The sequence below is a fragment of the Indicator indicator genome, chromosome 4 (genome assembly GCF_027791375.1).
Source record: "Indicator indicator isolate 239-I01 chromosome 4, UM_Iind_1.1, whole genome shotgun sequence".
Lineage (NCBI taxonomy): Eukaryota > Metazoa > Chordata > Aves > Piciformes > Indicatoridae > Indicator > Indicator indicator.
Window position 1 is genome coordinate 17,570,956 of NC_072013.1, and position 12,498 is coordinate 17,583,453.

Genomic DNA, 12,498 nt, shown 5'->3' on the forward strand with positions numbered 1-12,498 from the left:
AATGGCTACAATAATGTGTGACCAGAAAGAAATGGTAGATGTTTTCCATGTGTAGTGCCCACTCTATTTTATTTTGATGTAAGTTCTAAAAAAGCAAGTTACTTTGGCCTACTCACAGAATCACAGAATTATTGAGGCTAGAATACACCTCTGAGATAATAAAGTCCAGCCTATGACCTAACACCACCACATGGGCCAGACTATGTCACTGAGTGCCCCATTTAATCTTTCTTTAAACACCTTCAGGGATGGTGACTCCCTGGGCAGTCCATTCCAGTGTCTAGTTACCCTTTCTGTAAGGAAGTGCTTCCTAACATCCAGAATATTCACACAGTCCTAATTGCCTGCCTATATATTTTTTTCCTGTATCAGTAGCTTAGCAAAATGTGTTGCAGTGCTCTATTCATACATAAAATCTTGATAAAAGGACTACTGGTTGGTAAAATCTGAGCCTGTTTAGTAGTGATGAATGCTGTAAACACCTGCATGGATACGTGTTCAAACTGTTCATTTGCAAGTATTAGTTTTATGGTATTGAGTATAAGATGTGATGATTCTGTAAGGGAAAGGCAGGTTGCTTTATACCTAGTATCACCATAAGTCTTTCTAGTGTTCATTTGGGATCTTCAGATGAGCTTTAATTGCTTACTAAAACTGTGTTTTAATGTGTCCTTGCTTTTGTGAATTTGCTTTTAGAATATGGCTAAGCCCTTTATATCCAAGGCTACCTCAAGGATCAACTGCTTCTGCTGGTGAATCTGACACCAATTTTAAGTCTGACTTAATAAATTATTTGATGGCTTACAATTCTCCTACACTCAAGGAGTGGATAGATCTGATTCAAGAACATGATTTGTCAGAGACAAGGTATATGTTACCTGCATGGGGTTTTTTGTGGGCTTTTTTCATTTTTGTTTGGTTTTTGTTTTAAAAAATTTAAACACTTGTGTTAGGATCTGTTTGACTACAGGCTTGTTTTGTAAGCTTACTTTGTTTCAGATGCAAGTGTTCAAACATGAGTCCAACTTCAGGCAGCTTCTAAAAAAAATCTATCTTTTGCAGAGTATGTTGAATTGACTGACTTCTAGTTTTATGAACACTTTAAAGGAATGAAAAAGGTGCATCAATCAAGTAATTTGACATAAGGTGGCTGTAAATAATAGGGACTCATGAGTTTTATTTAAGTCAGTCTTGCTTAAATATTTACTCCAATACAATTACCTATGGGAAAAAACGTACTGGATTAGGATTATCATGTAAGAGGGACCATATAAGCAAAGGTTATTGCAACCAAGATTATGCTAAGAACAGGATTTTGTACATAAAAAGAAAAGTTCAATTCATCTACATATGTAGAGCATTTTGCCCATTACAGGCATAAATTTTGTCTGGCAGGCAACGATGTGCTTCGTAATAATAGGCTTTGTCTTGAAACAGTTTTCTCTGATATCACATCACTGATGTTACTTAAAATCAAGATGCTTAATTTATTTCTAATGGGTACATTCTGCATTTCCACTGAAATATGGTATTTACTTCACAAAGTGTAAATCTCTGACTGCTTAATAGCAGTTTTATAAGCTGACAAAAATTTGAAAATAAAAACTGGAAATATCGTAAACTGAAACCTTATCTACTTCAGTACATAAACAACATACTTTTTTTCCTGTACGTGGAGTCTCACAAGTTTGGAGGAGGGTTTTAAACAAAGTACCTTACAGTCAGGTGAGCTAACAGCCTGAGCTGCTGTTCTTGTTCACTTGATATACTGCTTGATCTTGGAGAGGTTGGCTGAGCCCTAGTTGACGTGATCTTATGCGTGGGTTAGGTAAGACTCACTTGGTTCCTTGCCATATAAAATACGCAGGGGACGTTTAATTCATAGATAAAGTTAGGCATGAGATGCTTTAAGAAGCAGTTCCTTACTGCATCTTTCTGTTGTGACTCTTGGCAGGTCTCTTATCTATTTAAGGGCAAAGTCAAACAGGTTATTAAACCATTATTAGGAAGACAGTTGAAAAGCTGTACTTTGCATCTGAGTGATTAGGTGCCCAAGTGAAATCTCATACCTGAATCTGATCATTTGGATGTATCAATAGATTTGCTGTACTCAAAAACTAAATGCCAAGTTCTGTGCTAAACAAAGGCTATTTGCATTTATTGCTAATATTACGTATCTTCTGTGCTTTTGTACAAAGCTGCAGTTTTTGCTTATGCTTTTGTTTATGCTTAGTGATGCATTACAGCCATATAGGATGCTAATACTAAATTACTGGGCTGAAAGTCTACTTTTCTTTATATTGTAAATCTGAAGTGTGAAAGGTTAAGTATTTCTGATTGAATACAGAAGTGCAACCTTGCTGTTAGATTTTTTTTTTTTCTTTAATACTTCACAAAACAGACACTCCAGAGCTGTAAATAACTTGGTGTTATTTTCTTTTTTTAGAGTGTATCTCCTTGGTTCTACCCCTGGACGATATCAAGGTAGTGATAAAGAAAAGTGGGGTCATCTTCGTCTCAGAAAGGTAGTAAAAATGTAACCTTTTCTTGATAACATCCTTTTAACTGAAAATATAATTTTGGAGACCATTCTTTAGTTCCTTTCATTTTTTCCAGGTATGGTCAGCAATCTTTTTCATACATTGTTATGTCTTAACTTAGCAATAGCATAAGCTTGCAATTTATGACACATACACTTTGCACAGAATATCCTGGGCAGTGTTACCATGGTCAGCTTCTGGTCTGAGTTGTCATATGCTTACAGATACCTGAGAAGTCACCATCACTCAGATGGTTTCCTGTCTGCTGCTAGTGGTTCTAACAAATGTGACACTATCAAAATCCAGTCTTCTGTTACTGGGAACTGAATACAGCCTTTTGCAAAGGCACTCACTAAGGAAAGATGTGTTGATAAAACTTTCTGCATGTAGGGAATAAGCTTATTTTATTTACACAGGATCACAGGGTATTAGGGGTTGGAGGGGGCCTGCAAGGATCATCGAGTCCAACCCTGCTGCCTGAGCAGAACCATAGAATCTAGCACAGGTTGCACAGGAACATATCCAGATTGGTCTGCAAAGTCTCCAGAGAAGGAGATTCCACAACCCCTCTGAGGAGCCTGTTCCAGTGCTCTGTAACCCTCACAGTGAAGAAGTTCCTCCTCATGTTGAAGTGGAACCTCCTGTGCTGTAGCTTATGTCCATTGCTCCTTGTCCTATCACAGGGTGCAACCAAGAAGAGTCTGTCCCCTCCCTCTTGACACCCAGTCCACAGATACTTATAAGCATTTATTAAATCCCCTCTCAGTCTTCTTCAGACTAAAAAGTCCCAGGTCTCTCAGCCTCTCCTCATGGGGCATGTGCTCAATCATCCTGGTAGCCCTCCATTGAACTCTCTCCAGCAGATCCCTGTCCTTTTGAACTGGGGAGCCCAAAACTGGATGCAATATTCCAGGTGAGGCCTCACCAGGGCAGAGTAGAGGGGGAGGAGAACCTCCCTTGATCTGCTGGACACATTCCTCTTACTGAACCCCAGGATCTCATTGGCCCTCTTGGCCACAAGGACACCTTGCTGGCCCATGGATAACTTGTTAACCAGCTTACTCCATTTACTGAAATGTTATGGGCTGTTCCATTGTCTTTTTCCCTAATGACTTGGCAAAACCCTATCAAATTAAACCAGTTTGCACATAGCTGATGTAATGAATTCAGTCAGGTTTTTCGCTTTGATTTTGATTTTTTCTCTTTTTTTTTTTTTTTAGTCAACTGAATAATTAGGGACATGAATTTATTATGTTTTCTTATTACCCCCACTCCACACACATTATTCTGATAAGCCATAATGGTAAATCTTCATGTAAGATTGCATGTCTTAGGCTTGCAGTGCAACACAAAATGTTTATTTATCACATTGCTTTTCAACACAAGGTTACTCTTTTAGACCTCCCCTTTCTGATATATGTTGTCTGCTTGGTTTTTTTGCCTAGTAAGACACTGCATGAAAACAAAGTAAGCCAGAAAAATACTGTTAAGAATAAAGATGGTATTGTGGCAAATTTTTCTGTAATTAAAAAGATTAATTGTTTTTTAGTAACAAGGCAGATAGACCTAGTGACACGGCATTGACAGCTGAAGCCATTGAGGTCTCTCTAAAGGGAGAAAAAAAGGTAGCATCTGCATACAACTTGTGTGCCCATATCCATCTGTTTTTAATGTGACTTTAAATTCCATTCACAGCTAAAGAACTCCTAAAAGGATTATTTCCATTTTCTTTCCAATTGTTCTTTTTGCAGGCTTCTATTGTAGATGGGGCTTTAAGATATGAGAGGAATTTTATGGCCAATAACCACAAAATACAAAAAGATTTAGTTAATTTGTTGCGACTTCTGAAGCAAATGTTTCTTTTTTTTTTTTTTTTTTTTTTTTTTTAGGAAGAGCTGCTAGCATTCTTCTTACCCATTATTTAATGTTGGCTTCAGTGCTTTTGAATAAAACTTCTGATGTCTGGCCTTCTCTTGAAGGAACAGTGGGTTTATTTGGAGAGTCTGAGTACTTTTTATTGCAAAGTTAAATAGATAGTATGAAAGTTGATCTCATTCATTGTCAAAAGTTAATTCTACAGGATTCATTGCATCAGAAGTGATATCAAACCACTAATCAAGATATTCTTTGTTTGTTGAAGTCTAACAATGTTTTGATTTCTCTCAACAGCTTTTGAAAGAGTATGCTTCCTCAATACCAGCACGGGAATCCTGGCCTGTTGTTGGACAGTTCTCAAGCATTGGTTCAATGGGAGTTGATGGGTCCAAATGGCTGTGCTCAGAGTTCCAAGAGAGCCTGGTGGCTGCAGGCAGCAATGTGACAGCTCTCCTTAAATGTGATGTTCCAATGCATTTGGTATGTCTTTTAGATGCTAGTGACCTTTAGTTAATGTCTGTTCATTTGTTTAAATACTCATCACTGGTTTGTTTTTTACCTTTTGGAAGACATTAATGTGATTTTCATCCTGAAGTCATAAAGGTGCCACTTAGTAAGCCATACACAAGTGTCACTACAAAAAATCATGCTCTCATTCTATTGCTTGTCTTCCGTTGAGTTTTGTAGATGCAGCTGTTTCTGCTGCTGAGGTGTAAATGAACCCAGAGTGATTAATACCTAAACCAAATTATCTTCTACCCTGGTTATTTGTTTATTGGCACAATTAAGGGGAGGAGCGGAAGCAAGTTTGTGGCAGGAGCTTGTTAAATTAAGGAGAAAATGTTGTCAAACTGTGCCCTTTCTGTGTGCTAATTGCTCCTGCATACTCATAATGGAGATTGTCTACAATCTTGTAAGATAATATTAAGAGCTTACTGTAATCATTGTGGAAGTGGTTGAAGCAGGAAGTGTGGTAAAAATATGAAAGACTGTTACTTGCACACAACTAGTTTGAAGCTGCAGTGTAACTGATTCTGAAAAATGAGGGTTTTAATTCTTTTTTTTCTAAAGTAAGTTTTCTTTAAGGTGATTTTTGTTTTAAAATTAAAATTGTTTTAAAATTTGTTTACTTAGAGCTGCATTATTAAAGCTTGTTTTTGTATCCCCCTTTCATGAAGGTTTATCCTACAGTAAACAATGTGAGGCAAAGTCTGGAAGGCTATCCTGGTAAGCAGATGAGCCCTCCTTTATTTGCTTTTTATGGTCAGTGTCCTGAAAAGTCGCTTTCATGGTTGCAAAACATATGATGGGCAAAAAGGTGCTTGGGAATAATCAGCATGGAATTATAAAGGAGAAATTGATGTCCTTCTACAATGAGATGACTGGCTTGATGAATGAGAGGAGTGCACTAGATATTGTTTAAGGCTTTTGAAACTGTCTTCTATAACTGAAGTACAGGCTGGATAAGTGAACACTTTTAGATGGGAAACTGGCTGAGCTGCAAGGCCTCATTGGTTGTGATCAATGGCGTGAAGGCCAGCTGGAGGACAGCCACTAGTGGTGGTGTGCCAAGTGTTGATACTGGGGCCATGCATCTTCATTAATGACCTGGATGGCAAGGCTGAGTATGCCTTCAACGAGTTTGCAAATGATGCAAACTCAAGAGGAGTGGTTGATACATATTAGATGATTGTGTTGCTAGTCAATGGGACTGCAGAGGCTGGAGAAATGGATTGACAGGAACCTCAAAAAGCCCAACAGAGGGCAATACAAAATACTGTGCTGGGGTAAGAATAACCCCAGGTATGGGTACACACTGCAGGTTGACCAGGAGAAAGCAGTTTTGCAGAGAAAGACCTGGGAGTGCTGTTGGTCGCTAAGCTGAAGATGAGCCAGCAATGAACCCTTGTGTCAGGAAGGCCAACAGCATCCTGGGCTGCATTAGGAAGCATGTTAGGAGGTGACCCATGCCCTCTGCAGCACTGGTGAGGCCACATATGGAGAGCTGTGTCCAATTGTTGCTTCACAGTACAAGGCAGATTTGGACTTACTGAACCAAGTCCAGCAAAAGGCCATGAAGATGAATAAGGGATTGGAGCATCTGCCATACAAGAAAAGGCTGAGAGTGCTGGTTAATTCTTCAGCCTGGAGAAGTGAACTTTTTCTTGAGAGATCTCATCAACGTGTATAAACACTTGATAGAAGGAGGCAAAGTAAGAGTAATAGTCAATGGCTTGATACTTAAGTAGAGACAAGTTACGAGTGGGTGTTCCACAGAGGCTGGTACTGGGACTGATGCTATTCAGCATCTTTATTGGTGACATGGACAGTGGGATTAAGTGTGCCCTCTGTCTGCCAATGATGCCCAACAGTGTGGTGCAGTTGACATGCTGGAGGGAAGGAATGCCATCCAGAGGGACTTTGACAGGCTTCATGAGGTTGACGTTGGCTGATCTCAAGTTCAACAAAGCCAAGTGCAAGGTCCCACATACAAATATAGACTGTTTAGGAATTTGCTGAATTCTAAGAATGAGAAGAAAACCAACCTAACTGTGTTCTATTTTATACTACTGGAACATGTAACCATTTTCTGAACATAAGTCATGAGGATAGTGTAGATGGCTTATTCCCCAAGATGTTTGCTGCTTTTAGAATATATTTTAAAAAACAAATGCATGTGTTCTATTTTTTTTTTCCTTTAGCTGGTGGCTCGCTTCCATACAGTATGCAGACAGCACAGAAACAGCTGTGGTTGCATTCCTATTTTCAGTAAGTAGAACTCAATTCATTGGGGTTTTTGGTGGGGTTTTTTGTGTGCTTTTGTTTGTTTTGGTTTTTTTTCTTCAACTTTTTTCTACAGACTGTATGTTTAAACTTAATGCTGTGATCTTTGAATGTTAAAAACAAATTAAAGGGAGGGAAGTGGTCAGAAGCATGATAATCTCTTTAAAAGTAAAGAGATTACTGTTCTTGGCCTCTTATCTGCTAGTCTTATTTCCAAAACATCATCAAAACTTAACCATAGGAATGATCAGGATACTGTTGGTAATGGAGGACAGTACCAGACCTGGGATTCTGTAAATTTTGATTTAAGCTTTCCTATTCTCAACTGGAATAACAGTTTCCCTTTTTCTTTTCTTTTTGTTTTTCTCTATTCCTCCTCCTTTTTTAAAATTTATAATTCTGTTTTACTTTTCCACTTGTGCCACAATACAAACAGGATTTCAACTGAGCCACAACAGAGTTAGAAAGGCTTTTTGGGTTTTTTGAGTGCAGCAGTCCTGCTGAAAAAAATTCTCAGTCTCTTAAACTAATAGTTTTTGTTAAGGGTTCCTGACTTTTTTCTGTTACGAACTTCTATTTTCACATGCTACTAATTTTACCAAATTCTAACAGTCTGACACGTTCCATGCCAGATGTCTCCCTCAGGACGAATCTTTAAAAACTCAAATGTGTTTTGAAAACAATAGGAAAAGTTGTTTTCCACAGGAAAACACAAAACCAACTAAATAAAAATTGTATCTGATGATTTGTTTCAAGACTACTTCTTCCCATTCCTTTCACCAGAGATTTTTAACTCTTCTAGATGGAAATTGCTTTGGTAAGTTGCTTTACCCAGATTTAAGTAAGAGTGCATAAAGGGGGGGCTGTGAGGGTGTCTGTTCAGAGGGCTGAATTGCTAGTTGTGGAGAGTTTCCTCCATTCTAGAGTGAATATGGTTGCTGCTGTGAGCCTTGCTGGTCAATGTCTAAGGAATGGAACTAGAACAGAAAGCACATGAGGCTTTGTCTCTCTTTGAAATGTGCCCTATAAGCATATTTAGCAAAGAATGCTACAAACACCTTTAAGACTTCAGGATTGTTCAATCATGGATCAAAAAGTGGGCACATCATAAAACTTAGGGGTGTTTGCAGCCCTAATTCACTTTCTTTAAGTGTATACTTCATGAGAATCTTATTGGAAGAAAAATGTAGCTTTTTTTGGTTAGTGTTTCATTTAGTGCACAGAATGTTGCTTGATGAGATCACTCATGGCTGTTCAGTGAGAAAATACATCTGTATCATTGGACATAGTAGGGTCCTGTTCTGGCAACAAAAAGGCTGTTTCAAATTCATCTGTTGACCTGATTGCAGATGACAACTGACCCTATGTAATTACCCTGTAGTGACTACCCATATGCAGATTCTTACTCTGCAGTAATATGAGACAATGTCCCTTGCAGAGATCCTGCATGTAAGGTGTTGCCATAGAGCAGATTAATATATAGCAGCTTCTTTTCTCTGGTAACCTGAGACAGAGAAAGAGGTAGGTCCTATTTCAGTAGAATTAAATATAAGATGAATTAAGGATATTTAGTATAAGATCTTAAGTATAAGATTAGCTGAGACTTTCCATAATACAAAGCTTTGGACAGTAGAGGGATTAGAGTCTTTACCTTATTGGAAAACCAGTAAGAAAGCAGGAATCCCACCAGAGCTGAAAGAATAGAAATACTTTTATACTTACAGAAAAGGAGAAGGAATAGCTCTTTTTTTTAGAAGCAGGGAGAGATCAGCAGAGTTGAAAAATATTGTTGTGTATTCTCACCCAAAGAAGGAGAATCTCTGCCCCAGTGTCATGGTTCAGACCCAGCTGGCAGTCAAGCCCCACGTGGCTCTCTCACCACTGTCCCCAACCTCAGTGGAATGAGAAAAAGAATTGGCAAAAAATAGCAAAGCCACATGGGTTGAGACAAAAAGATTTAATAACACAGTACAAAGAGATACTGCAGCTCATCTGGCCCTGTCCAGTTGTGAAGTTGTAATGTCAGTAACCTGCTCAAAGCACCTGTGTTTGCCAGGCCAGCCCTACCCTTATACAGCAGATACGAAGTCAGTATGGTATCAAACACCCATAGGCTGCTTCTGTTGGCTGTCCTAGCTATAGCCCCTCCCAGCTTCTGTTGTGAACCACAACAAAACAAACTTAACCTTAACTCTGTCTTAGCTGAACCCTGGACATAATTATTGTGGGCTGCTTTTTTACCTCTTCTGCCAGATGAGTGTATTAACTAATCTGTAAAGCAGCTTTGAATTGTAATTTCTTAAGAGAATAAGGTGACTAAACTTAATATAGGTTTTACTTTTCTGATTATAAGAAATGATTATTGTTAGCTATTCTGTGAATGGTGTTATATTGAAATACATTCTCATCCTTGCTGTACAAAGCAACTGCACTTCACTTTAGATTTTGTTGTAATCTGTTGGGTTTTTGGTTTGTTTGTTTTTGTTTTTCCTTAAAGCCAGGAAGGTCCCATGATGAAGTTGAAAATTAGTTTTATTAAGGACAGATTAAATGACAGTCAGTACCTGTATGAAACCCTGTCCATTTCTTTTAGTTTATCATTCCATTATGCAGTGTGGAGATAAGAAAACTTCTAGGCTGAAGAGAAAACATTTCTTAACCATTACTTTGCTAATAATGCTTTTACTAAAAGCATCCATTTTTTCAATGAGGTAATTACTTGTAAAACCCAACCTGTCTCAAAACAAAAAAGGAAAAACAAACATCATCAACAACTAACAACCCAACAAGCAAAACACACAAAAAATCCAAACAAAGCAAATACCAAGTAAAATAAAAAAAGCTGACCACAAACAAAACCCCCAAACAACTACACCTCATCAAAACATAATCACTTTATTTCTTTCCTGTTTTGTTCACAAATATTTGTCCTGTCCTACTAAAGAACATATGACTGAAATGTATGTTCCTCTTCCCAGTTTTAAGCTTCTGGAATACCAGTTTTGATCATTTCTAATTGCATTGAATTTCAGTTACATTATTATAGCTAGTAAATGGAATTGGTAGTACTCTTGCTAAAACGCAGTACTTAATTGTGTCTGTCAATGATAAGGAGGCAAAAAGGCAGTAGACTGAGATAGTATCTCCAAATTATTGCAGTTAATAGTGAAGGCTAAAGCTTGTTCTCTAGTAAGGCAGTGAGATAGACCTAAAGAAAAATCTGTAGTCAGTTTCTGATTTTCCTGTTTTTTGTTCCTACAATGTTATTGGAATTACCTAACTTAATGATTGCCTAAGATGGCAGTTATGAGATAAAGCTATTAACAAGAGTTGCTGAGTTACAGTATAGCTTTACAATCTATATGTATGTGAAATGTGGACTTCTGTAGAGGAACATGAGTTCAGTTAGCAGTTTCTGTATTGCGTATATTAGTCTGTCCTTCAGAAAGAGACTTCAATGTAGCTTGATTCTTGTTTGGTCTAAACATGCATACAGTGTTTCAGCTGTTGCCCTTTAGGAATACAGGCCCAGTTCTCTGAAACAGTTTTCTTTGTCAGAGGATAGGGTTGTTACTGTAAGTAGGTCTTGCTGAACTGCAAAGTCTCTTGTCTTAACTCACATGAAAATTGTTTCCGAAAGTTAATTCATTCCATCTCTTCCACTTTAGTCCTCCTAAGTTTTCAAATGACTAAAGTTCACTTAAGAGGTTTTTAAGAGCTGATTGGTTCTTTTTGAGTTGCCTTTTAGAAGAGAATGCTAAATTAGGGAAACAAGATATTGACAACCAAAGCCTATTATATTCCATAGTGAGGAAAACCCTCTGGGTGGAGGAAAGCGTATTTTGAAGCTTTATTCCTGATTTTGAGTGTGGACTAACAACTGCGACTAACAAAATGCTTCTAAATACCATAATTATTACCTTCAGTTACGTGTGTGTATATATATGTACTGCATGCTTATGGCTTAGTTCTGTAACACTGATGCTTAATTACATCAGCAGCAGTGGCTTGTTTTAAACTTTTTCATATGTAAACACAGATATGACTTCTGCTCTCTTAAGCCCTCCAATTACTCAGTGGAGCACAGAAAACAGGAGAAGGGTGGTGTCAACTAGCTATCAGTTGTATTTGTCTCTACTTCTTGTTTATTAAATTGTAATAAGCTTGGAGAATTTTGTGAGGTTTAATTTAGTGCCAAGCTCCTTTGCTTAAAGACATAACCACAGTCTTCAAAGGAAAAATATTGGCTGGAAGTTTGAATTTAGTTCCTTGAGTTTTTCTTTCAAGTGGAAGAATGAAAAAACTTGCTAGAAGAATCAGATATACTGAGAAAAATCTTTCTGTTTTTAAGGTAAAAAATCCCCTGCCCTTCTGACTACTATAATGATTGGATTACAGGATTAAAATAGTCAAAGTATTTTCAGCCTTTATGTAAAGGCAACAAGTATTAAACTTGTCCAATATACGGTGGTATTGTTGAATGTCTGGTACTGTAGAATGGTGACTGTTTTTTAGACCTTAAAATAAAACTGCATATGAAAAGAATTCACTTTGATTTTCTAGCAAATGGTCAGCAGAAGTCTCAGGTCGAAGCCATGCTATGCCTCACATTAAGACATATATGAGATCCTCTCCTGACTTCCAGAAGATTGCATGGTTCTTGGTTACCAGGTAAACAACTTACCAGACACTTCTCACTTTAAAAAAAAAAAAAGTAGCATATAAAGTTCTTCTTGTCAGTTGCAGGCCTAGGTAAGTTATTGCCATAATCCTCACAATACTGTAAGTAGTGATACGAATTTTTGTCCATACTTAATGTTTCTTGCACCAAAATCTAAGCTGTAACTGCCAGTTTCAGAGTTCAGCATCAGCTGAAGCAATAAGCACTTGTAAACCCTAGGTTATGTTTCTTTAGCACATGCTGTGCTGTGTTCTGGGGTTCCATGAAAATAAACACAGGTTGAGATGAAGATTCTTGTGCTGCCTTACTATGAAACATGCAGATATCTAATGTTTCAAATCTGATCTTTTGTCAGGTAAGTTGTTAAAAGCTGTTTAGCTTGAAGTGTGGCTCTGCATTTCTATTGTTTGGTTTTTAAAAACAAAAAGGGAGAAGGAAATTTCTTGACATGAGGGGATAATGTCTCATTGTGAATGACAAACACAAATATGTTTCAGTTTTCCAAAAATTATTTTTTTTGTGCACCCCTGTATACTATAGCTTATCTTTTTATCCTTTTTCTTAAATGCTCAGTTACCATAGTATTTTGTCGTCTTTATATTCTGGCTCTTTAAATTT

At 37.6% G+C, this 12,498-nt stretch overlaps 1 protein-coding gene across 1 annotated transcript in view; it reads left to right on the forward strand.

Annotated features, from left to right (window-relative positions):
• The window catches only part of TDP1 (tyrosyl-DNA phosphodiesterase 1), a 39,750-nt gene that overhangs the window by 10,719 nt on the left and 16,533 nt on the right, over window positions 1-12,498 (forward strand). Inside the window, exons 8-13 of the mRNA XM_054400402.1 lie at window positions 697-867; window positions 2,447-2,525; window positions 4,710-4,895; window positions 5,594-5,642; window positions 7,118-7,184; window positions 11,763-11,870. Coding sequence (XP_054256377.1) covers window positions 697-867; window positions 2,447-2,525; window positions 4,710-4,895; window positions 5,594-5,642; window positions 7,118-7,184; window positions 11,763-11,870 — 660 coding nt within the window. The remainder of the gene's footprint in view (window positions 1-696; window positions 868-2,446; window positions 2,526-4,709; window positions 4,896-5,593; window positions 5,643-7,117; window positions 7,185-11,762; window positions 11,871-12,498) is intronic.